At 39.3% G+C, this 25,770-nt stretch overlaps 1 protein-coding gene across 5 annotated transcripts in view; it reads right to left on the reverse strand.

Annotated features, from left to right (window-relative positions):
• Positions 1–25,770, reverse strand: part of Ano4 (anoctamin 4) — a 367,952-nt gene that overhangs the window by 34,422 nt on the left and 307,760 nt on the right. For all 5 annotated transcript variants that reach the window (XM_076919930.1, XM_076919933.1, XM_076919932.1 and 2 more), the window contains 4 exons: positions 21,056–21,116; positions 8,501–8,583; positions 5,523–5,663; positions 3,051–3,215 (listed from right to left, as the gene is read on the reverse strand). In XM_076919930.1, the coding sequence (XP_076776045.1) occupies positions 3,051–3,215; positions 5,523–5,663; positions 8,501–8,583; positions 21,056–21,116 (450 nt within the window). The remainder of the gene's footprint in view (positions 1–3,050; positions 3,216–5,522; positions 5,664–8,500; positions 8,584–21,055; positions 21,117–25,770) is intronic.

The raw sequence follows: 25,770 nt of genomic DNA on the forward strand, positions 1-25,770 counted from the left end.
GGCATTAGGTATTAGGCACTTAGCACTTGGAGAAAGAACTTGGAACTAGGAAAGTGACTAGCAACTGGAACTAGGATTAGGTGCTAGGAACTAGGGACTTGGAACTAGGGACTTGGAGAGAAGAAGAGAGACTGAAGAATAAATGGGATTGAATCACACTCTGTCTGGTCTCCATTCTTCAAGTTTGTCCTCACTCTCTCTCTTGCTGAACCTCAACCCTTGGACTGGGTCTGCTTGGGGCAGTGCAGGCTCTAACAATTTAGTCCCCAAGGCTTTTGGCAGTGCGGGTTCAAACACTGATAGAGTGGTCTGAGACATTTTGGCCCCCAAACATGTTTTCTAGTTCCATCCATTTACCTAAGAATTTCTTGAATTCATTGTTTTTAATAGCTGAGTAATATTCCATTGTAAATGTACCACATTTTTTGTATCCATTCCTTTGTTGAAAGACATCTGGGTTCTTTCCAGCTTCTGGCTATTATAAATAAGGCTGCTATGAACATAGTGGAGGATGACACTGTCAGGCATAGGTGGTGAGGAATTCCTTAGTCCAGTGAAGGCTGGACGCCCCAGTGTGGGGAAATCGTGGGTGGGGAGGTGGGAGTGGGAGGGTGGGTGGGGGCATATCCTCAGAGAAGCAGGAGGAGGGGGGATGGGATAGGGGGTTCCTAGGTTGGGGGGAAATGGGGAAAGGGGATTACATTTGAAATGTAAATAAAATATCCAATAAAAAAGAAAAAAAGCTATTAGAAAATTAAAAAAAATTATGAGCAATGAATAGCCTGTATTTCATTAGCTCAGTGATTCCTAGTGTACTTAGTAATCATAGTTAAAGTTATTTATTATTGGGTAGTTTGAATTCTCTTGGGAATTACACTGGGTTTATTGTTTATAGAACTTAGGTTTTTTTTAGAGTTCTCCCTTTACTAGGTTGGATTTCTTTTTCATTTTTAAAATATGTGTTTTTAATTGAAACAGAATCATACCATTTTCTCCTCTCCTTTTTCTCCATCCAGCCCTTCCCGATACTCTTTCTTGAACTCCTCCAAAGCATCCCATTGTCAAGTTGAAAGCCTGTTTCTCTTTATTATTGTTATAGATATATACATATACACATATACATATTATATATACGTATATATATATGTGTGTGTGTACACAAATACATATAAATACCATCTTCTAGGTCTGTTTTGTTCACAACAACTTAAGTGATCCTCATGATTCCCATGCTTACAGTAGAATTCTGTTCCTTGGTCTTTAAAAAGTCCTAGTCCATTTCTAAAGGTGTTATCATTTCAGCATGAGGAGTCATACTTAAGATACCATTCACATGAGCATGATCAGAACAATAATTACTTAGACATCCAATTCATGCCTGACACTACTCAGCACACACATTACCTCGAGTATTTCTTACTATAAACCTTGAAGGTCAGTATTTTTATGTCTATCTGACCTCAAACCCTACCCTTGTTGGCTATTATTTTTATGTTGTACAAATGACAATAATTTACTGAGTGTCATCGATGTGTCATGTGCTGCTCTCGACACGAGGGCTTAACTCCAGTAAAAATAAGCCGAAGAGAGAAAGAGCCATGCTCTTAATGGACCTACGTACTGTGGAGAAAATAAGATAGTAAATAAAGTCAGGAGTATAACAGAGGCTGAGAAAAAAATAGCGGAGAGAAAAATAAAGCAGGCATGGCGGCAAGGGATCGTCAGAGGGCAGGGACAGGTGCAGTTTGAAACGCAATGATGGGAAGCCTTTATTAGAGAAGTAATACATGAACAAAGACCCAAAAAGGTGAGATGGTGCAGTACGCAGACTCTGGGGAAGGAAAGGGAAGGGTGGGAGGGTGTTCTGGGGAGAGCTAACAGTGGGGAAATAGGAACACACAAATTTTTACTTTGGGCAAGAGGAAAGCCATGGACCCATAAACCTTCAGAGGAGCTACATGGCTGACCTGTATGTATCATGTGGTTTCAGCATTGAGCCAAGATTGAAGTGAGCTGACCCGGAGGCTAGGTGACTAGTTACAAAGCCACAGAGCTAACCCAGGTAAGAGATGCTGGAGGCTTGGCTCCAGGGATGTGTGAAAAGTGGTTACATTCTGCCTTTGAACTTTGACTCTCATGTCTCAGCCTTATCAGCGCTAAAACTACAGATGGGTAACACCATACCTAGTGTAGGTACGTGTGGATGTCATGAGAGATAGATATATGAAGGACAATGCTAGCTTTATTTTAGTGTGAACAGCTAAGAGGGAGGCCACCGGAGGAACTGATCCTTAAGGGAAGATGGGGAGATATATTTGAAAGAGGAATGGAGAAGGAAAGGCCTTGCAAGTTAGCTTAGCAGGTAAAGGCACATATATCCAAGCCTAATGACCTTAGACACATCCCTAGTTCCCGAATGGTGGAAGAAAATAACCAACTCTTCAAAGTGGTCCACTGATATCCACATGCATACTGTATTCTACATGTATATGCATGTGGACACACATACATAAATACATAAGCAAATATAAGAAAAGCATTGAAGACTGCTTGGTATATGGTTTCACATGTAAATCTGAGATTCAGAGGAGAGATCAGCCTTGACATATGTGATGGCAAGAAATCTGAACTCACCAGAGCAGCGTCTATCACTCTGACCTTTCCCTTATGTGGCTATCTCAAAGGATGCTTTGGGATACTGTCTGCTCTCCCTTATTCTGAATGAAGAAGGATGGGTGCCAACACTGATAGGTTACATGTACATTACAGCTTCTGAGCTGGATTTTCTGAATGTATTCTTAAATTTAACCAGTGGGAAAATCAGTGTTGTCTTATGGACTAAACAAGGGAAACAAGGTCCCGGGAGGTCTCTGCCTTGTGCAGAGAGTCCTAGAGCCTAGATTTGAATCAAGTTTTTTAAATATCCAGACCAACGTGTCAGGTTACTGGTGCTTTATCACAGACCCTCTGCCTTGACAGTCCCTTTAGAAACAGAAGAAAAACATCACAGCAGCCCAGGAGTTTCCCCCTTTGGCTTGTCTCTCACTTACCACGTTCAGCAGCATAATGATACAAAAGTTGATGCATACTGCAGTCCCTGTGGTTGCAACCTGAGAGTTATTCCTGATTAATGCCCACTTAAAGGCGGCGAAAGTGCTCACAGTCACCACCCGGTAAATGACGATCCCGAACACGGCAGCGATCACCACGCAGATCTGGAAGGAAGATGGAACAAACCCAGTGAGACCGTAAGGCCAGGTTTCAGGAAGCAGATTTTCATTCTGATAAAATGAGACAATCCAGTGGTGGTGTGACTGCCTCCAGACTGTCCCCTCGAGAACCCACTTTTCATCCTGAAGAATACTTTCTCTGTCTGGGTTTTCTGATCTAATTAAAAAAAAAAAAAAAAACCATACTACTTGAAAACTGAAGATCTGCCCATGGGAGGGTGTAACACTTCTTTAAAGCAGAATGATTGGGCGATAAGACTAACACATATTAATTATAGAAGTCTTGTCATGCTTCTGATTACAACAGTTTGTTTCCTATTCTTATTATACCTGCATGTAAGTAAGGACATTTTGTGTTCTGCAAGACTCCTTACAGACCCACAAGGCACCATTCTCTTTACTCCCTGGGGACACTGGGCACTTCCTTTCTTGTGAAAAATATTTATTTTTTCTTATTCATTAATTTTTTTTGTGTGTATGTGTGTGAGTAGAGAGAATGGTGTACACACACACACACACACACACACACACACACACACGAGCGTGTGTTTGCGGGCACAGGCATACACACGTGCACGTACCTGCAAGCACACATATGCACTCATGGGCACGAATGTCATGGTACATGTATGCAGGTCAGAGGACAACTTATAAGTCAGTTTTCTCCTTTCACCATATGGGGTCCAGGTATCAGACTCAGGTTGTTGAACTTGGTCACAAGCACCCTTATCTGCTGAGACATCATGCCAACCCACAACTCTTCTTGCTTCAAATGAGTTAAGCATTCTCAGTCTTCAAGATTACTTCCTTTGTCTATAACACCCACGCACCCACCTTCTGCCCAATGTGTGTACGAGTGCACACATACACACCTACACATGGCCCAATGAACACTTCTCCATCCCTCTTTGCTTCTCAGCCCAAGAACCACTGAGAACTGAACCTTTTCTGAACACCAGCCCATTCACGTTGTTGCTGGAGTATGGCGTGCGCACTAAATAGGTGCATACTCTTTCAGGACGCCACTTATCCTTTCACACAATCTGATTCATTGCTGTCAGTTTCCCCCCATTAGAAAGTAAAGCCCAGAAGGCTGGACAGTATCGATATACTCCTGCCATGTGTTGTTGAGTAAACTAACTACGTAACAGACATGTAATATTTTACTATTAGATGCATACAGAGACTGAAACCATCTCTTATTGAAGATTCATGGTACCTGGGAATAGTTTAGGGCCTCCATCTATAGCTCTATAAATAATAGAATCTGATATTCCAGTTTTTGAACTTTTATTTGGTGATCTCTAATAGAGACCATGGCCCATTTAATTATTTAAAGCTGGATTTCAAGTTCAGTTCCCACAGTAATCTCTATTGATTTATAGATTCCTTTCCTTACAGTTTGCTTTTGTATAAATTTGGCTTTCTGCTCACTTCTGGTGTAAATTATACAAAAAACCTGCAGTATGAGCCTCAGCTAAGACTGGTCAGAATGATAGTAACCTAGTAAGAGTTAAAGTCAGAATGATAGTAACTTAGTAAGAGTTAAACAGTCAGACTGATAATAACCTAGTAAGAGTTAAACAAATATTTTAATCCTAGAGCTATTGATAGGTAGACAAAGTCTACACTGAAGGTCATACATGATAGAAATTTGACACTAGGGTGTCCCAGTGGATTAGTGTCAAAGGACAGAGCATGGCTATGCTACAAGCCAATAATATGACCTCACTACAGCCCCAATCGCCTATCTGCAGGGTTTGTGTCTGCAGAACAGGAAAACCTAATCTATATATCTAGATCTTACATGAGAGATAAACTAGTGAATATAAAAGTGTACGTAGTAGGCAAAGCATGGCACAGTTGCTTACAAGTGGCGCCGAAAGAAGGCTGTGGGCTCGAGTCTCTCTACTATCTGCTTCTCCTTTCAACTCCGTATCTCTTCACTGGCTACAAGGAGTGGATTGCTTCAGTTTGTGGAAGCTTTGCCCAATATACTGTCTCAAGTGTTTGTTCCTTTCAATAGAAACAGTGGGATAAGGTGGGAGGGGTGAGTAGACTTATGGGAAGACCCTGGGCGACCCCTTAACCTTTTGGAAACTTAGCTGCTGTCACCTGGCAATAGCAATACCATTTCTGACCAGCAAACACAGCGATAAGGATTAAATAGTGTACTATTTGAAAGTGTTTTAATAACTGTGCAAGTAACCTGGCAGCATGATTACTGTTGCTACCATAAGGGTTTGTACCTTATAAAACTAAAGAGATTATTTTTTTAAAAAAGTTTCAAACCATGAAGAATATTCCTGATGCAGAAACGATAAGTCTGCTGCATTTATCAGTAAATGCTTGATAAGGTTCTGGCTTTCCCGAAATGGGATTCATCCGCTCTTTCTTGGAATACTTGGCTTCAAACTGCGGTCGTATCTCTTCCTGAAAGACAAGCAGACACATCCTTATGTGCTGGAGATGTACAATAAGAAAGATTCTTCTTATCCCATCATAAAATGGAGTCCATAGCTTCCACACCAATCAGCCAGTCAATGAGGTAGGCTTGGAGACACAGGCTTAAACATTTGGAAATTGATCACTTGAAGAATAACCATTAATATGGTGATCAATACTCATTATCATCAAAATTGATGTAGCTGACACTGACTGTTATAGTTTTTGGTTACCATACTAAACTCTGCCCGAAGAAGCAGTGATATTTCAAACTGACCATCTGTCCTATACCTAGTGTTTTAGAACAGCTAAGAAATTGTCATGTCTATTACCAGGGAAGGACATGGACAGTTGAGCAAAGAAGTCTTCTGAATAGACCAATGCTCGAAATCTATTTTATGATTTACCTTTGTAAATCTTTAAAAAAATTAGAAAATTAAACATTAGAAAATTAAAAAATTAAAATCTTAAAAATTCTTAGCTCTATTTTTTACACCTAAAATAGTTTTGTTGAATGATTTATTTATTTTTATTTTATGTACATTGGTGTTTTGTTCTGCCTGCATGTATGTCTGTGTGAAGGTGTAGGATGCCCTGGAACTCAAATTACAGACAGCTGTGAACTGGTGCTGGACCTCGAACCTGAGTCCTCTGGCAGAGCATGCAGTGCTTTTCACCCCTGAGCCATCTCTCCAGCCCTAGTTTTAGTTTTTGTGTGCCTAGGTTTAGGTAACTAAAATCCCTGGTGAATTTATATTTTAATTCACCCTTTTGAGAGGTGTTCACCATTAACCAATAGACAGGAAATGCATTCTTAATTGTCTAAACGCCTTCCAAATGCTGCGGTGGATAGGCTCCTTCGATCTCAAGCCAAGCTGAGGTTTTTGTTTTGTTTCGCTGAGCCTTATCCCAGGGTGACTACCTGGCAACTAAAAGGCAATTATGGGATTAGGAAAAGATAACCAGCATGAGAACACACCAGAGTGCTTCTGGTTAATTAAGAACATGCTCTACTCGAGTGAACTAGAAAAAGGATGGAAAATGAGCAAAGCTGGGTAGGCTGGAGATTAAGTCCATGTGGACAGAGTGCTCTGATGAAGACAGAAGGTGAAGGAGACAGAAGAGAATTCTGGAGAATGGAGAACGATCCTAGCTTGAGACTAGCCAGCTCTGTAGGGAGACACAGGTCCAAATATGCTTGGCTTCTTTTACTCTATTCCAGGCAGTGTAATTTGAGGATACACGGAGATACTGACTCTTGTTTCCTTGGGAAACTCTCAGTTTTTCAGGATACAGATGTAAGGGCTGCTACCCCTGGACTCCCTGTTGGCCTAGACAGTGCCTGAAAACCCAGAAAACCATTCTTCGAAGAATGTTTATGAAATGTAAGAGTGAATGTCTTTCAGAATAATAAGAATTACTGAAAGATTCTAATGTCATGTATGAAAATTCCTCATTGTACATCTTAAATAGACACAACACATACACTCACACATATACACAAAACAACAAAACAAACAAACCACACACACATACACACACAAACACACACACACACACACACACACACACACACACACACACACACACACACCCAAGCCAAAAAATAAATGAGCCCTGCATTTCTGTGGGAATAAGAAGAAAACCTGTCAAAATGATCTCCCTTGTCAAGCCAATCATGAGGCCAACATTTTCATAATATATGTCTCTAAAAGGCTCATGTTAATATAATGAAACACACACACACATCTCTCTAGGAAAGAAAGTGCCTATAGTAGATGTAAGAAGATTGTATTTTTTTAGTTTATGTGATTCCCTGGCCTATCAAGGTTCTTATGATTTGGGACTTAGGAAAGCTAAGAGAACATAAGGGTAAGGAAAGATGGTTGAGGCCCAGAATAAGTAGGGTCCAATGGAAAGATGTGGTAACCAAGTTTTGTATGAACAAATGGGTCAAGAGATGACAATCAGAATTGGGCACAAGTTAGGAAAGCAGATAATATATTGACCTAGAAGGGGGAATGGGTCCAAAAGTGGTTGGGAATAGGGCCAACTAAATAGATTTCAAAGGACCGAGCTTGTCCTTTTTGGCACTTGGTCTACAGTTGACTTCACATGTATCCACACCACCAGCGAAGCTACCTGGAATGGCTTCTCCTTAGCATTTAGCCCTTGATGTAATTCTGACCTTGTGCATATCTGGGGGCTACTGTAGGTCCTGGCTCACAGGAACAGTTTCTATAGTAATTCTCTAAGAAGGGTGTTTCATGTGCTTACTGTTAGTAGATAAACAACTGCCTTCTACTAAAGTACAGAAAATGAACGGTAGGGAAGAGTCGTCCTACCTATTAGAGGAACATCTTGTGATTCATGGAATGTTAATTCACTAGTGTGTCAGAATGGAGCTTGCTTGAGCACAGAGTATTGCCAAATGACACCAGACTTCCTCATCCTCCCCCTCCCCATGGTAAAGCTTCAGTATGTAACCCAGGCTGGTCTTGACTTGAGGTCCTCCTGCCTCAACTTCCCAGATGCTAGGGCTATCAGCATGTCGCCTACATCTTCCTTACCCAATTTACAAAACTCCTTTCAAAGACAGGTATTGCAAATGCATTCTAGATAATCTGACTTCTCTTATCCAGTGCAGGGTGACAACCCAAGGGCTGTAGTTTTTGGTGGCCTATGCTGTAAGATGATACTCTGAAGTAGGAGATGCAGGCATGGCCTGTGATATGAGATTCTGTGACGTAAGTGACACAGACATGTCTCGTGATATAAGATACTCTCAGGTAAGTGACACTCTGAGGTAAGTGACTGACACAGACCTCCTCTTCTTCCCAGTCAATCAGATCCCAGTCATAAGCGATCACCGCTCGGCGTCTCTTCCAGAATTCCAGGAAAACGGTGGCTGGAACAAACAGAGAACAAAGGTAGTGTCAAATAAAAAGCCATATCATTTTCAATGAGTAATAAAGGCAATGCAGACAAGGGCATTTGTTCTCCTCCCACCCTTTTAAATCAGAATGTCAAACTCAACACCATTTAATAAAAAAAAAATTCTGAGAATTACTAAATGTGAGTCAAGTATAATGAAAATAAGAGATGTTTGCCTAGAATTAAATTAAGATGTCTTGCAGGCTGAGCCAGAATAGATTTAACAGAGGCAGAGCCCTTGTGATAAATAATACAGGAAACTTTCTTACCAACTTCTTGCCTACCACTATAGTATTTATTTTTTAAATATACAAGGCACCCAGGAGCAGAAACACAAAACCTAAACTCAGCCTACATTTGATGGACAGTAAATTTCTTGCTCCTAAATCCTCTTCAGAGAAAAGTAGACAAAACATCTTAACCATACATATATATATACATATACATACATACACACACACATATGTGTGTATACACACACACACACACACACACACACACACACACACACACACATATATATATATATACACACACACACACACACACATACAGGACAGCCAATATTATATAGAAACATCCTGTCTCATAAATAAAATACAATACAAATCCTTTTGTTATAAGGATGCTAAAATGTGATTGAAGAACATGTAGTTACAGCTCTTGGATGCTTTTTCTATCAATGTCATGAAAATAACAGCAAAGTTTAAAACTTAACTACACTTCTCTTTTGCCTAGCAAAATTTATGACTGCCACTTCCACTGTTTTACTGAATAGCTGTCACGACAAGGATTACCAACCATTCTCTGAGATACTTTCTTGGTGTACAGCAAAAGAACTGTTGCCAGGAACATGTTACCTAACTATACTTTTTAGGGTTGGGCTGTCCACACTGGACTGGAGTGTTCACTTTCATCCCAAGAGAGAAATTATGTCTATGTTACAGAATGATGTTATATTTTTGCATTAGAATAGTCTAGTCTTATTTTAATGAATGTATACATTTTACCATGAAAGAAATACGTTTCAGAAGGTTGCTCGGACACTGCTTTGACTGCAAGAAGATGTAGCTGCCTGTATTTTATTTCCCTTATACATCTTAAGCTATCTCAAGCTATGTACCTAAAACTTTATTAGTTTTACTTATATAATTTTACTTATGAAAGAGGATTTTTCTCCCCAGTTTTTACCCTCATCCCTATTTTGTACTATTACCTAATCTTCCCACAGTGAGGTTCACATGAGGCATTAACCTCAATTCCAAATAGCAATCCTTTTATGACATTGACACATTAGGAAAATATGAGACATCTCTCTTCTTAGCATAGATAGGAATAGGGGTAGGGTCTATGTAGATTGATACTCAAATGTAGTAACCTCCTTATGTCTGTGGAGTATATATTCCAACACCTCCACAGATGCCTGAGGTTGTGTATGGTACCTAACTATTTGTAGTCTATGTTTTTTTTTTTAACTATTTGACCTTACTGTAGATATTAACAACCTCAACACTCACTTTTTATTTCCCGATTAAGCAGAGAATTTCCATATTTTTACTTCAGGAAGCATTTTACAACAACTCTCTGGCATATACGTGTGAACAATATTGGTATTCTTAAGCTTCAGGTCCATTATTAAGACCATTCCTAAGGAAAGCAACTTTAACACAAGCCCTGTGACACTGTGACAGTTGATCTGATACTCAGATGGCATCTCACAGTGACTAGTAGATGGGTAGCATATACAGTGTGGATACTCTGGATGGAGTTGGAACGATCTATATCCTGGAAAGATGGAGGTGGGCTGTGTAAGAGTTCATCATGTAGTTCAGAACAATGTACAGCTTAAAACATAACTTATTTCTGAAATTGTGTATTTATTATTATTAGTTCATGGTACCAGAGTAACCAAAATAGACAGCAAACAATAAAACCAAACAAATGACACCTAAGGCACTATTGTGCCAGAACACTTTTTGGCTTAGTGTCACATAGAGTTGAGAAGACAGGTATAGGAAGCTCATAAAGGACACTCAATGTTCAGGACATATGCCATGCTTAATTATTTTCTTAAGTAGGACAGTCACTGTCAATTTCAAGTAAATTTGCAACAGGCTGTTACAAATTTTACCAAAGCCATTTATTACATTTATTCATTGAAATTAGACATGGCCATAATCCACATGATTATAAAAAACTAGCTTCACTTTGAGACTGAAGACTTAGAATGCAGATGCATCTTTCCCAGGCTCCCTGTGTGCCTGCACACACCCCCCGCCCCCCAAGCGTGGATGAAGAGAGAAGATGGAACCACATGATAGAAGGAACCTAGCCATTCATTGAATTGTTCCCACTGGAGATCAGCTGTTGTGGTTTGTGGATGATAGCAGTTGACTTGTACTTCTTTCTGGAAAATACAGTCAAGGGTTACCATTCTGCAAACAGGAAGAAAGAACCCACTAACTGGCTCTCATCTCACTAAGGCATTAGAAATGCTCAGCGGAAAACCTTTCCTCTTAGACTGTCTCCTAAGCTCCATGTTGTACTCCTTAACCAACACACAGCTACAAAACGACAGAGCTGAAGTTTGGTCCTGATGCGTCTTTGGTGTTTTAATTACTAGGTTACAAATTCAAACTAAAGTTGCATTTCTGTTGAAATAAAAAGATCCTAAAAGAAAAAGAAAGTTTAATTTTCCAATTATTTTGTGGTACTATAATGAAATAGTTATAGATATGAAGAGGTTATATTTATATATAAATACGAAGGGATACAGATAGGTTTAGTGGGTGAATTCGGCATTTAGTTGCATCTTCTATGCAGATCTCTAATTTTCTTATAGGGGGGCCCAGAAAAACCCACACTTACTCTAAAACCTGCAGGGATACAATGCTACATTTTCCCCTACCGATGAAACATAATTGGTTTTGAAAGGCCTAATTTGACTCTTTCTTTAAAACGTCTGTTCGGGAATGCCAAGAGGAAAATTGTGCTGACTGCTAGAAAATAAATGTAAAAATATTTAAAAAATTTAAAAGACTTAAAGATCTTATGGTGTAACTCCCCCTCAAGCTTGCGTTCCACTTATTTGAATAAAAACAAGAATAAAGGCTTGATAAAGTGGGCAGTGTGCATGGGAAGGAATAGAGGATGTTTATTTCAGAATGATGACCTAACCTCTGATGACTCAAAGTAGTATCAGAAGTCTACTTAAGATAATTGTTTTGCTAAATCTGGGACACATCTTGGTTGGTGGAGTTCCTGTTTTGTAAGTATGAGGTTCTCGATTTGATTCCTAGGGCCAAACTATTAAAAAATTCATTCTTACTTTCTAGGAAATATAGAATGGATTACTTCACATATGCAACCAACTTTTTCCACTAATACTAATGTCTTTTTAAGCATAAAATTAGTAATATTCACAGATTTCATTTTCACCAGTCCTTCATACACTTTCTGAGAATGTTTGCCTGGGCAAGATGCGGGGAACTAGAACAGTATGCATCTCCCAAGACATGAGAAACAGCCATGAGGCCAATTCAGAGCTTAACTTGTAAAATCCATGTATATGTACCTTGTAACTTAGCTAAGAAGCATAAACTCATGGTTAAGAAAGGAACAGAGTACAAATCAGAAGAGAGAAAACAAAATCGCTTAAGAGGGACTTGGGGATCAGAACAGAGGAGGTCTGTATGCGCCAAGTGAGGTAGCAGACACTTCTCAGTTCCCACTGGCTGTATTACAGAAAAATGGCTCACGATTTTCAAGAGAAAAAAAAAACTTCATATAAACCGTATCAGCATCCAGCATAATTTTATACTTTACTAATTTGCAACATCCAAAACAGGTTGACATAACGATGCAAATGAGAAACTGAAATGTTTACAAGATACTGTGACATGTCAAAATGGGGTAACTTTAGAGTCCAGAAAGTGAGGAAGGAAGACATATTTTTTTTTAATAAGATCAAAGCTATTCTGTGGTACCAGAAACTTTGAGATGAATATATGAATTTCCATGCAGGATGGAGAGATAAGTCTGATCTACTGTAAAATACTCTAAAAATATCCTGATAGGGTGTTTTATGCAATAGGAGCAAACACTGCTGATTAATCAAGCTGAAAAAAACAGTCTTCAAGAACCACCCCCTCCTTCCGATCATGTAACAATTATTAACTCCATTAATTTGCAGTACCAAATGATTTATTAGATGTAGTGATTTCCATGCTTAAATGGCACATGATAGTCCATTTGGGTTCACATGTATCCTGACACAGGGATTTTTTTTTTTTTGGATAAAGATGAATTTTATTTGATAAAATAAGATTTTCTTCCTAAGTAGCTGATCAAGACAAAACACACAAATCTTGACAGTAAGACGTAGAATGCCTGAGTGAGTTAGTTAGGAGGTTCATGGAGGATGGACATAAGGATGATATAGTTTGAGGATTAAGAACTGTACATTTCTAGGTCTATAATGATCGATTCATGGTGAGAAAAACTGACTTAAAGATGTTTATCTAATCGCTTATGTCTGCTAACTTAGTTTTTTTCTTTTTTTATTGGATATTTTATTTACACTTCAGATGCCATCCCCTTTCCCTTTTCCCACCCCCCTTAGAAAGCCCCTATCCCATGCCCCCTTTTCCTTTCTGCATTTATACACTTTTAAAAAATGTTAATCAAAGGCTTTATAAGTTTGGTAATGCTCAATCAGAGGTGTAACCCATTACCCAACATAGGTATATCAACCATCCTTGACTGGTGGGGACACTCGAACATCTGCCTCCCTGTCCCACCCCCTCTTTCTCTCTCTTATCACCCAGCTTCTCCTCTCCTTCTTCTCCTCCTCTCCCTACTCCTCTTCCTCTCAGTACTCCTTCCACCTTAGCTCCTCCTACATATCACCCTTCCTGTTAAAATAAAACTTTTCTCTCAAAATACAATTAGAGCATAATTATGCCAATTTGTACCAGTGAGGTACAAGACAGTCCTAATACCCAGTCCATCATTTTGTTGACTAACCAGAACCTCTGTTGTCTCTCCTAACTAAAACACTTAGTTCTGAACCTGGCTTTTTCCTTGGCTTTAGAATGAATGTCAGCTGCAAACCATCCACTCAAATCTTTTCTCTCAAGGTAAATAGCCAGGATTGGGTATGAGACTATAAGTTTAAACCCCGTCAGAAATCCAGAATGACTGAGTTAACTATAATTGTGGGAAGCACATAGCATAGATTCTAAACCTTAGCCAATTTATAGAGACCTCTGAACACCTGGACACTCCCTATACTACAAAACGTTGGAGCTTGTGTTCTTCTGCCTTCTGGCCCAGGATCATCTGACACAGGGATTCTTGAGAGTCATTTAAAAATATTCTCTGACTCAGACACATTTTAACATTCTGTATCATACATTGATGCTGGGAAAGTCTGGAAGAGAGTACTGTCTCTCTACGTCCAACTAGCTCTGGGAATTCCGACACCATTTCTGAGCTGGTAACTGAGGAATCCTACAGACATTATATATTTTTCCCCCAGGGACTACAGTTATATGGGGTCTGTTAAATGTGTGCTTCCTTCCTGTAAATGAGACCAACTTGCCATGGCTTGGAGACCTTCACTTTCATGCTTGAGGGCTTAACTACTAAAATACAATAAAATAACTATTGTCCACATGACTATAAGGCAGTGAAGAACTGTGACAACCAAGAAAGAAATGAATAAAGTATTCAGGGCTGCTGCATCAGCTCATTGCCTAGAGTCACCAGGACACTGTTTAGGAAAAGAGGACCAAGATAATTGTCTTAATGTGTTGGCGAGATGGGTGTTGAAGTGAGGTGGTATCTAGGAAGGGCCACATTAGGAGGATTTGAGTACAAGTAGTGTCTTTTAGACATGATGGGACCAGTGTACTCATGGATGTATGGCAGCTTTGGTTGTCTATATAAGACCTGTGCAAGATCAAGCTGGTCAGTGTTCTAGCATGGAGGGGAAAAGGGCTTAATATCCCTATCCCTTACCACGGAGCTATTGATAGTTGATGCTTTTAGAGAGAGTCAGTTTTCTTTAAGGGTGTGGCTTCTTGTAGGCCATCCAGTGCTAGTGGATGATACCATATCTATGAGTATATATGGGCAGCCCAAAATGGACTTAATGGACAGAGAGTTCTTAAGAGAAGAAATAAAAATGGCTAAGATATATTTCAGAAGTCTTTGTCATTCTTAACAAAGTTGGAAAATGTAAGTAAAAACAACTTTGAGATTTCATCCTACCCAAGCCAGAATGGCTAAGATTAATCAAATAACCAGCAACAAAGGCTGGCAAGGATGGTGGGGGTTGGGAGAACAGTCATCATTCACTTTTGGTGGAATTGCAAACTAGTGCTACAACCTGAAAATCAGTGTGAAGAATGCTCAAGAAGTTAAAAATAAATCTACCATACGATACCCAGCTATACCCTTTGTAGGCATATGTCCAAAGGCCTCAACACCTAACACATAGATACTTGATGAGATGTGTTCATAGCCACCCTACTCCCAATAGCTAGGAAACAGAAATAACCTAAATGCCACTGAGCTATGAATGAATAATGAAGATGTGGTGCATACACACAATGGAATATTCTTTAGCTGATCCTCTCTTTGGAGTAGTGGGAGGCTATTACAGAAATTTATAACTGGTCAAAAGCCAGAGAACAATCAATTGTGGGGTACTCAGGCTCAATTGATAAAAATTGCAAATCCAATCCTCACACTTAAGGCTCAGGGAAAATGATGAAAGATGCTGAAGAAAGATTGTAAGAGCAAAAGGACCAGGAAGTCACACACACACACACACACACACACACACACACACGTATGAATGTATATATATTTATATGAATACAGAAGAGGGAAATCTCATATGGCCTTACTCCTAGACCAAGAGCTACAGGCAACTAACAACTCACTGAAAGAAGAAAAATAGCTTTCCTCAGGGGTGATCTCCCTAGTTAGTTATCCAATAATATATCAATAATAATATATATACACATACATATATATGTATATATATACATATATACATATATATATATACTTATACATATATACATATATATATATACACTGAATAGACTCATCAGGTTGTATTTATTTATCTATATACATCAATAATTATGTTAAATATATAACAAGCATATATCTAAAACAATAAGGAAAAGAAGGTCATAAATTTGAACAGAGGTAAAGGAACATGTGAAAGGGGTTGGAGGGAGGAGGGGTAGATGACATAATGTTATTTAACTAAAATCGCTAAAAAAAAGAGCAATGAAATTGGGAGGAAGGCTGGATAGTGAGGTGAATCTGGGAGAAGTTATAGGGAGGAGTGGGGATGAATATATGTGTATTAAAATACAGTATATGTGTATTTTACAGTGTGTGTGTATATGTGTGTATGTGAGAAAGAGATTCTCAAAGAATTAAAAAAATATAATATTAAAATGAAAACTTGAAACAAGTATTTGCAAACATAAAAAGCACTTTTATCATCATACATAAAGAACTCACATAACAAAAAGAAGAAAAAAAAAAACGGCCCAATAACAAGTGAGCAAGCAATGTGAACAAACACTTCACCATGGAAACCATGCAGGTTACAATGAAGGGCAAGGACAGACGCTCAACATTGCTTTGAATTGGGAAATGCAATTCAAAGCTACAAAGCGCTGGCTATGTAGACCCTTGAAAATGACTATAATTATAGAGTCGGATAATCCCGTCTGTGAGCATGTGGTATGACTGGTTACTCTCGTGGAGTGCTGATGTTATGTCAAGTCTATTGAAAACAACTACTTATGATGTTATGTACTTATCATATGATCCAGTCATACCACTTGTAATTATTTATCCAAGAAAATATAGATGTAAATATTTTTCTGAAAACAAAACAATTTAGAAAGCCAGAAATCCATTCATTCATGATAGTTGAAACCCAAACTGGGCACAAATAACTATTACTTGGGTAGAATACAAACTCAGGCACAGCCAGTGAGATAAAAAGCATCCTGAACTAAAAAGGAACGAACTACTGATCTGTGCAGGAACGGAAATGAATCTCAATAGCATTAAGTATAGTGAAAGAAGCCAGACATCAAACACTGTGTGTTGATTTGTTTCTAACATAATCTGGTATGGGTGAATGTGTCCTGGGAAGCAGGCACCAGGGTGCCAATGGACTGCCTGCCAGGAGGAAGCTTCCACAGGATTAAAAAGTCTCATGATGACGGCAACACTTCATACAGTCGACATAACCTGTCAAGTCACCCATGGAATGTTGCTGGATTTTGTTGTATGTAAATGATACCTAAATAAACCTTAGGAAAAAAAAAACTTCCCACCATTCCAGAACCCACAGCAAACCGCCATTGATTGATATTGTCCCCCAACTTCTTCTAGTCTAAATTTATAAGGTATTGGATTCACACTTTATTTGTTTACTTTGCTGTACTTGAACTGTAATTAACAACCCATGATATACTGGGTGTCTCTTGAGAGTACAGACATCATCCTTTTCATTTACCTGTTGTTGTGGTTTCCTTTATCTTGGAAGGAAGCTCATTAAGACACATCCTGTTTACACAGAAGTAAAACAATAGGATGCCCCAAGGGAAGGTCAAACATTTCATCTTACTGCAGCAGTTCTCAACCTTCCTAATGCTGCTTCCTGACCCTTTAATACAGTTCCTCATGTTGTGGTGACTCCCAACCATAAAATTATTTTTATTGCTACTTCATAACTGTAATTTTGCTGCTGTTATGAATCACAATGCAAATATGTGTATATCCCCATGGTCTTAGGTGGTCCCTATGAAAGGGTTGTTTGAACACCCAAATGGGGTCATGACCCACAGGTTGAGTACTGCTGTTGAAGGGAGTACAGGAAATCAGCAATTCAAAATAGCTTCAGGAAGTTCCTGAAAATGATCAGATTCACTAGATCTCTTCTACCCCAAACATATAGCCAGAGAGGGACACTTCAGAGATGACAAGCTGTCCAGACAATGCTGAGTCTAGTGAAATTGCCTGGAAGACACAACAGCCAGGCTGCCTGGAGAAACCTCAGACTAACTCAACTATCTGCAAAGGACACTTTTCAACCTGTACAGTCACCTTCAGGTTGCATAGAATGCTCCTGGTTTCTAGGTCTTGTGAGCTGTCAGGCATGCTGGGGTGGACTTTGGTGAGGCAGTTTTGAGTAGTTTCTACTCTTTGAGTAACCCTTCATCCATGTTTCTGTAAGTAAACTCATGATTTACCAAACTGGACTTTGGTGGCATCTGTTCTTTGGTCTATGATCAGTTCCTTCCCTGGGTGAGTAGATGTTAGGTCTATTCAAGGATAGTATCATACAACACTACCCAGTATACAGTGGCAAGGAGTGTAGATTCTGCTAACACCAACATCTTAATTGATGTGCTCTATGGAGGAGACTTTGAAATGGCTCTGGAACAGGGCAGATAGTATCTGGCTTAAGTTTCAGACTCCATTTCTTCTTAGCTATTGCATAATTTTGATCAAGCTTCTCTGAGCCTCTGTTCTGTCAGACAGTAATCTATTCTGCTGGTGTATGAGAGAATAATAAATTGTCATATGTACATGCATCTACACACAGTGGGTACTATGTACATGTATCTCCACATGGTGGGTGTTATGTAATTATATGTCTTTTCTGTTTTAACTATATAACACCATTGTAACTAATTAATACTTAATGTGATTTGGGCATGGTGGCACATGCCTTTAATCCCTGCACTCTGAAGGCAGGTAGGCAGAGCTCTGTGAGCTCAAGGCCATCCTGGTCTACATAGTGAGTTCCAGGACAGCCAGGGCTACATAACAAGACGCTGTCTCAAAAGAAAACCAAACCAATATTTTATGTGATTTTTAAATTGTTTGACAATATCATTTTTGCTGGACATGTAGATAAGATTACAAAAGATGAAATTAGACAAGTCTCCAGAAACAAAAGGCCAATTATTGTAATATTAATTTGAAAAGAGGCAGGTTCCCTTTGCTAATTCCTTACAAAATTGTAGAAAACCTTTCAATTTGCTGTAAAATATTCGCTACCTCGTTATTTTGACTGGAAAGCTTATAGTGTCTTATTTTGTTTGTTTGCTGGCAGTTGAGTTTTAAAAGCAACATTGAGAGTTAAAAAAATGAAGGAAAAAGGAGGACTCAGCAATAAAGATCAGAAGCTACTTCATGACACATCTCAGCCGCATTTACTTCCCTGATGACTCTGTTTTCTCTCTAGGGAGAGAAGCTAATTTAGCCTGCAATTATCCTGTCCCTCAACCTCCTGTGAACAGACAGGAGGATAGAGGAAAGATCCACATTACACCTATAGTCCAGAGTCCTGGCTTCATGGTGTAACTTGAAGAGCCTCATGGATCCAGCCCTAGTACCATACATGGAAACATGACAACATGCAAGCCAGGGTAGGGGGCAGTGCTATAGACTGGCTCCAAATGGAGAGTTTATTGTTCTGCTGGTGACCACAAAGCAAACCTAAAGAACAGCATATCCACCCAGAGTTCTTGTAAAGTGCTCTGCTCTCATCACATCGTGTCTAGCAATTGTCCTGAAAACAGAGAGCCTCTGTTTTCTTAAACATTATAACTTGTCAATCATAAGCTAGGATCCTGACAGGATTAGACTGAGCTCCATTAGGGCTGAAGTGCTTCTGTAAAACATCGTCACCCCAAAGCAGCAAAAAAGAGGTTCACGACAAGTGTGACAGCTTGTTATCTGAAGGTTGGGATCTCTGGAGCTGAAGCAACTGCTTACAAATAATACCCATGCCTATTGGTAGTTGAAGAGCTATGATTGCTCACATTAACTGTTGGCTTAGCTATGTGCTGGCTTCTACTTCCATTGTCTTGGCTATTACATGAGGACAGTGATAGCAGTTTCCTTGGATGTTTCAGTGGAGATTAAATTAGATATGTACAGTGATTAGGATAGTTTATGGCAATAACTGTATAATACAAATATAACTGTCATTATTTTTGGATATCCCAGATCACTGTAAGACACATCTCTTTCTGCAAAGGAACACCTGAAGTGACAGATTCTGGCCCCCAGACTAGATCATTTCTGAGAATAACATAGGAGTTAAGCAATAAGTTGTCAATCAAGATGAAGCAATTTAGAGGGTGAATTGTCCAAGGTTGGCTTTGCCAAAAGAGACGCCAAAATGTTCTGTGTGCCTAGTGTCTTACGGAAAGTCTGTTAGACTCATACTGCATATACTGCAAAGTACAGAGTCTCCCGTCTACCCACTTGTAATCTTAGACTCTTCTCAATTCCAGGCTCCACCATCAAACAGCTTAATCTTGGCAAAGGGACCATTGATAAAACTTGTCATTCACAGGAGTGGACAACTTGTAAAACAAAACAAAACAAAACAAAAACCTAACCTCTTTTACAATAGCATTACTGAACCAAAATTTCACTTTAACATAACCTCAGCAGTTAAATTGTGGGGGGATAAATGACTCACTCAAAAGATTTATCAATGGGTATTAGAAATTGGAGAAAGATTGAAGTGGGTGTGGAAGGTTTGTATTTATTTCTGAATGGCACCAGGAGACTGTTCGTTGTACATACACAGTATGTACATTGTACATTACACAGAAGATTAGCATTCAGGGAAGAGGTAGACTTTGAGGATGCTGGATAAGGATGCTTATGGCAGCTCTTTCCCTGGTTATGAGTAAGTTCTAATTTCCACCAGCATGCCTGGCGCTATTTCCATTTTATATGTGGCTGGGACCAGAAACAATCAGGTACTGCTGACTTAAGAAATAAGTACATTTTCCAAAGTAACTTAATTTGTAACAATGGCAAAACTTAAGCATTGGCTCCTTACTACACTTCTTGATTATATGTTCTAGGGAAGCAAGATATGTATTATTCTTGATCCTGATATCAGTCCTGTAGGCAAAACTCTGAATCATTGACCTAGTTCTTCTTCCTCCTCCCCCTTCTCCTACTCCCACTGCTCCTCATCCTCATCCTCCTCAGGGATTGCATTGAGGATTTAGGGGTAGCAAAATAGTGTGAGATTGTTGCATATTCCACCACCAGAGAAGGCAGAACTCCTATAGGAATCAGACTATTGATAGATAGGCTACAGATGCCAAAATCCTTGGTGGCTATCAGCCACAGAAGGATTTTGAGAGCCAGGGATGGAGGATAATTCCAAGGAAATTGATGAAGCTGTCCAAGATTTTAGAGAAAAATATCAGACATATTTCTCTTATATTTTACCACTTTTAAAGTAAATTGTGACCTGCTCATTGCCAACAGAAAACCTAACTGAATTTACATCTAGACTTTAAAGAAACACACTAGAAGGTAGATGAGGGGGAACACAGGCTTCATAGGTGTTCTTCACTTACCCCAGACTGCCATGAACACAGCAAAGAACACAGTAGCCCCATTGTCAAAAAGGTGGGTCACCTGGGAATAACAGAATCAGTTCAGTTAACTTCTCACGAACAACATTTTAACTGCTATTTTTAAAGCTGCATAAAAGTAGTTAGGGTGATACAGTGAGCGTTATAAGGATTCTTTGGTGAGTATTCCCCTTGACAATGAGTAAGAAGGGGGCTGTCTTCTGGCTATGAAGTTCAGATGTGGAGAAAAAGAGTGTATTCCCTTTACACTGGGATCATGCAATTGAACAGTTGTCAGCAGCCCCAATAGGGCTACTAAGAATTTCACTTGTGCACCATAAAAACTCTTATAAATTTCACTTGTGCACCATAAAAACTCTATAAAGACATCTATATGGATGTGGATATAACTATATTTAGGACTAGGAAGGAGCTTTGTTGCTGGTTTACAGGCTCTGAATTCCCCAAACACTGTTTCTGTGTCTCATTTACTCACTTCAGAGACAGAGGTTGTTCGCCCCTGCTATTCTGAGCGAAGGTTTTGTGGGCTATTTTGCATTTTAGCATTATGAATGCAGGAGGCAAGAACCGTGATCGAATCCATTCTTACATTCATTAAAGCCTCATGTAATCACTATATGTTTATGCAGTCCACATAACCCAACGATGTTAGCAACACTTTATTGCAAAACAGCCACACTCATTTTCCACCTCCAGTCTGAATCACACCAAAATCCATGTCCAATGGATGACTGGTAGTCTCATAAAGCATAGCCTCTGGGGCATTTTGTTTCCCTAGTAAAGTATACTTTACTGTCCCCGGAGGATATACCCAGCATAAACAGGTGTTCTCTTGCCTTAGCATAGTGCCACGTATTTTCTATTATTCCCAAAGTTTATGCTTTTTCTTTTCTTGAATATAGGAGAGATGGGCAGCTTCCAAACCCTAAATGAAATACAAGTATCTAAATCCTATTCCTTTCATATGGCAGAAGGAGCGTTGAGATGGAATTGGCCACCTACTCTCACCAAATCCCGAGAGCTCTAGTACATGGTGTGTTCAGGATGCTCATCTTGATATCTGGTGAGTGGAATAGCTTGTAACATGAGGGTAGATTCTCAATTAAATTGCAGCTGTCATTTTGGGTTGCCTAGATCATTCCCACCCACACAGCAGATGTCTCTCATGCTGTTTCCAAGGGGGTACATGGATCAATAGGGCCCAGTGGAGTACTTGTTGAAGAGACTTGTTTTCCCGCTGTGGTTATCAGTGTGAAGCAGAAGAGGTAAGCAAATTGGAACTTCCAGTTCTTGGCAAACTGGTAATCTAGTTCACCTGATGGTTCCCTTGGCTAACTCCCACCAAAGAAAAGCAAGAGACTAGCTCCAGATATCTATAAAATACAAGAAAAAAGACCTCAAGATGCTCTGAGAAGGTTGGCGGTGGTATCAAACTGATCTGTGTGGGGCACATGTGTGTGTGGGCATGCACATGAGTCTGACTGTGCACTTACTGTGTGTGTGAAGGCCTAAGGTCAATCAACACCAGGAGTCTTCCTTGGCTGCTCTCCATCTTATATGTTGAGGCAGGGTCTTTCAGTCAAAACCAGCACTTGCTGACTCAGCAAATGTAGTCAGTTTGCTTAGGGGTTCCCTTTCTGCCTCAGGCATTCTGGGATTCTAGGCAGGCTGTCACACTTGCCTGGGTTTTATGAGAGTACTGGGGATCTGTGCTCTGGCTCTTGCGCTTGCATGGCAAACATTTTACTGCTTAGCCATCTCCCAGGTCCAACATACACGTTCTAAAGGAGTACAGACTCCAGAACAACAGAACAAAATTTGAAGCAATTGATGAAAAAAAGAAAAAAAACTGATGGAACCCAGAGCCTCATATGGGCAAATGTCCTGCCATTGAGTTTTATCCTTAGTCCCAAGATGAAAAATTTAAAATAAAAATAAACCATATACTAAAGGAGGAAAGAAGGAAGACAGAAACCTGGAGATGTAGTCATCTTCCCAGCATAGGAAGCAAACCTGTCCATGGGATGATATCATGCACATGTTGTTTGTATTTTTACAGAAAAAAATATAAGCTTGTCAGTTTCTCCTTGCTTAAACCACTTGGTGGTAAGTTTCAGACTCTTGCCCATGTCAAGGATGAGCAGAGAACTGGCTGGCTGATAACCCAGGATCTGTTTTCTGTATATACAAGTCCCCAAATCTCACTGTTGACATTTCTAATAAATGCTTCTAATGGAATCCTGTAGAACACTGATTCTGTCATTCTTGTCTTTGGTACAAAGTGTTTAGAGAAGGCCAAACACAAAATGCATAAACTAAATATCATACAGTTCAGTAGAGCCTGGTGGTAAAGAAGATGTTTTGTGGTTTAGTGAACCAAGGCCAGTGTTTATCAGGATTACTGTTTTGTGAGTAAGGATGAGTAGGTTTCACACTTCTGAGTAAAATGAGGATAATTACACCTGCCTCAAGATTGATAGGCAGGCTAGAAATAACACAAGCTACCTAGCAATTATGGAAATAACATCAAAATTAGGATTATTCTAGATTTTCGGTAGAATTACCGCCAACAGAAGCCCCTATGAAATTTGGATACTCTGAACTATTCATGATGGTTATTTTAAGGAATTATCAAGGATTTCCTAAAAAAAGGAACTTCACTCTTCACTTTAGAAACCCTTTCGTTGGCAGTAAAATGCAGAGAACACCAAACTAAAACACTAAAGCTGGCAAAACCCGAACAACAAAAATTTGATGCTTTTCAAACACAGGCTTCTAGAACATAAATTATCTGATGACTTTTCAGTAAAATCATGTTATCGACAAATTCTTGGCTTAACTGTACATTTCCCAAGGTTGCCTGCCCTGCTTAATTTGTCCTTATGTCCTGATCTACATGTCCTCTAAAGATAGGAAGAGACACTTTGTGCTTTTTTGGGTCTCTTGTGACATATATTCAGAGTCCAAATCTTTTTAGACTCACAGCTGACTGCTACAGCTTGGGCTCTGCCCACAGGACTCGCCACCTGCAGTGCTGTAGCCATTATGGATGGGCGGGCTGTGGGCTGCCTATCAAATGTTCTCTTGTCCTAAGAGAACAAAGCAGTGCAAAGCCGACAGAGTAATTAGATAGATCCAGGCTGCAGTAATCACAGATGTTTGATAAAATCTGCCAACCTCTTTTATATCTGGAATCTAGGCAAACACATAGGAAGTGGATCTTAGGAGAAAGACTTCATCAACCTGAACTCTATAGATTTTGTTTGCATATGATACTGCCTTGGAGTTTAAAAAAAATGTCCTCCAGGAATTTGATGAATGTATCTAATATTTGGTTAAAGTAAGACATACCATGAAAAGGGGGAATGGGATAGCACATTATAGTAATTGTAGCACTATTTGCCTCTCAGGATATATCATGGAGTAGGTCAGAGAGGTCTGGCCCGGAATGCATTTAGGAACAAGAAATTCAGTCCCAGAAAGGCAGCACCTACTACTAGCAGGTAGTTGACCTAGATTTGATGATTGACAATAACAGTAAAGAAAAGCCAAAAATCCACAACTGTCATTTACTGAAATCTTAGGACAAGTTTTGCCATGTCCATTTTGTAGATTAAGAGAATCATAAGATCAGAGAACTTAAATAACTTGATCTTGACAAACAAATGGTAGAGTGTAGAGTCAAAATCGAAACCTGCATATGGCAGAGGTCTCCAAGAAAAATGCATGGACATCTAGGTTCCTAGATTAGTCATGGAATGTCTAAAGCAGAGGCTTCAGCTATCATCCCTGCCATGGATCCCTTTATCAGTCTGGCAAAACCCATGCATCCGTGATGGGAAATACCAAGTGGACAACTTGACAGAGTCTAGAATCACTTATAAGACACGCTCTAGGCATGCCTGTGAGGAGTTATCTTGATTGAGTTAATTGAGATGGGAAGCTCCATTCTGAAAGTGGGCAGTACCATTCCCTAGGCTTGGGCTTGGATTGTATAAAAAGTTGAAAGCCAGCTAAACACAAGATTCATCCTCCCATACTCTCTAACTACAGACGCAATATGCTTCCTGCTCACAACACCATACCTTCCCAGCTGTGTTGGATGCTACTTTGGAATTGTGAGCCAAAATAAACTCCTTGTTAAATGCTTCAGTCAGAGAATTTCATCCCAGCAGCAGGAAGAGCAATTAGAATAGTATTCTTTGTATGATTAATATTTTAAAATGTAAAATGTAAAGTCCATTGCTTCTTGGCCTTTAGGCTAAGATCATGTATAAAAATGAACTTCACTGGATTGTAAAAAGCAAAACAACACACATTACATAGATTCTCATAATGTGTGCCACTGCCCCACATGTAATCAGTAATAAACAGAAATCACAAATCAAAACACCAACATCTCATCTTTTGTCCAATAAAAAAGTCTCTTTTCTCTCAGACGTAAATTAACCACATCCATAAAATTATGTAATTTATAAAGAATAATATATAATTAATACCCAGTCTATCATGTTTGTCAATTAGATAAAATACTCTACCATTTATCCTGACTTAAAGATGGACTCCGTTCATCCAGCCTTTTAGACTGATCTAGTCAGAATTTCAGTCAAGCCCTGAGCCTTCTAAGCATTCAGAAACTGGATAACAGATGCCAAAGCTAGCTTTCTTAAGTCTAACCAAATTTTCTAATTTTCTTA

Source organism: Arvicanthis niloticus, chromosome 22 (assembly GCF_011762505.2).
Source record: "Arvicanthis niloticus isolate mArvNil1 chromosome 22, mArvNil1.pat.X, whole genome shotgun sequence".
In the NCBI taxonomy this organism is placed as follows: Eukaryota; Metazoa; Chordata; class Mammalia; order Rodentia; family Muridae; genus Arvicanthis; species Arvicanthis niloticus.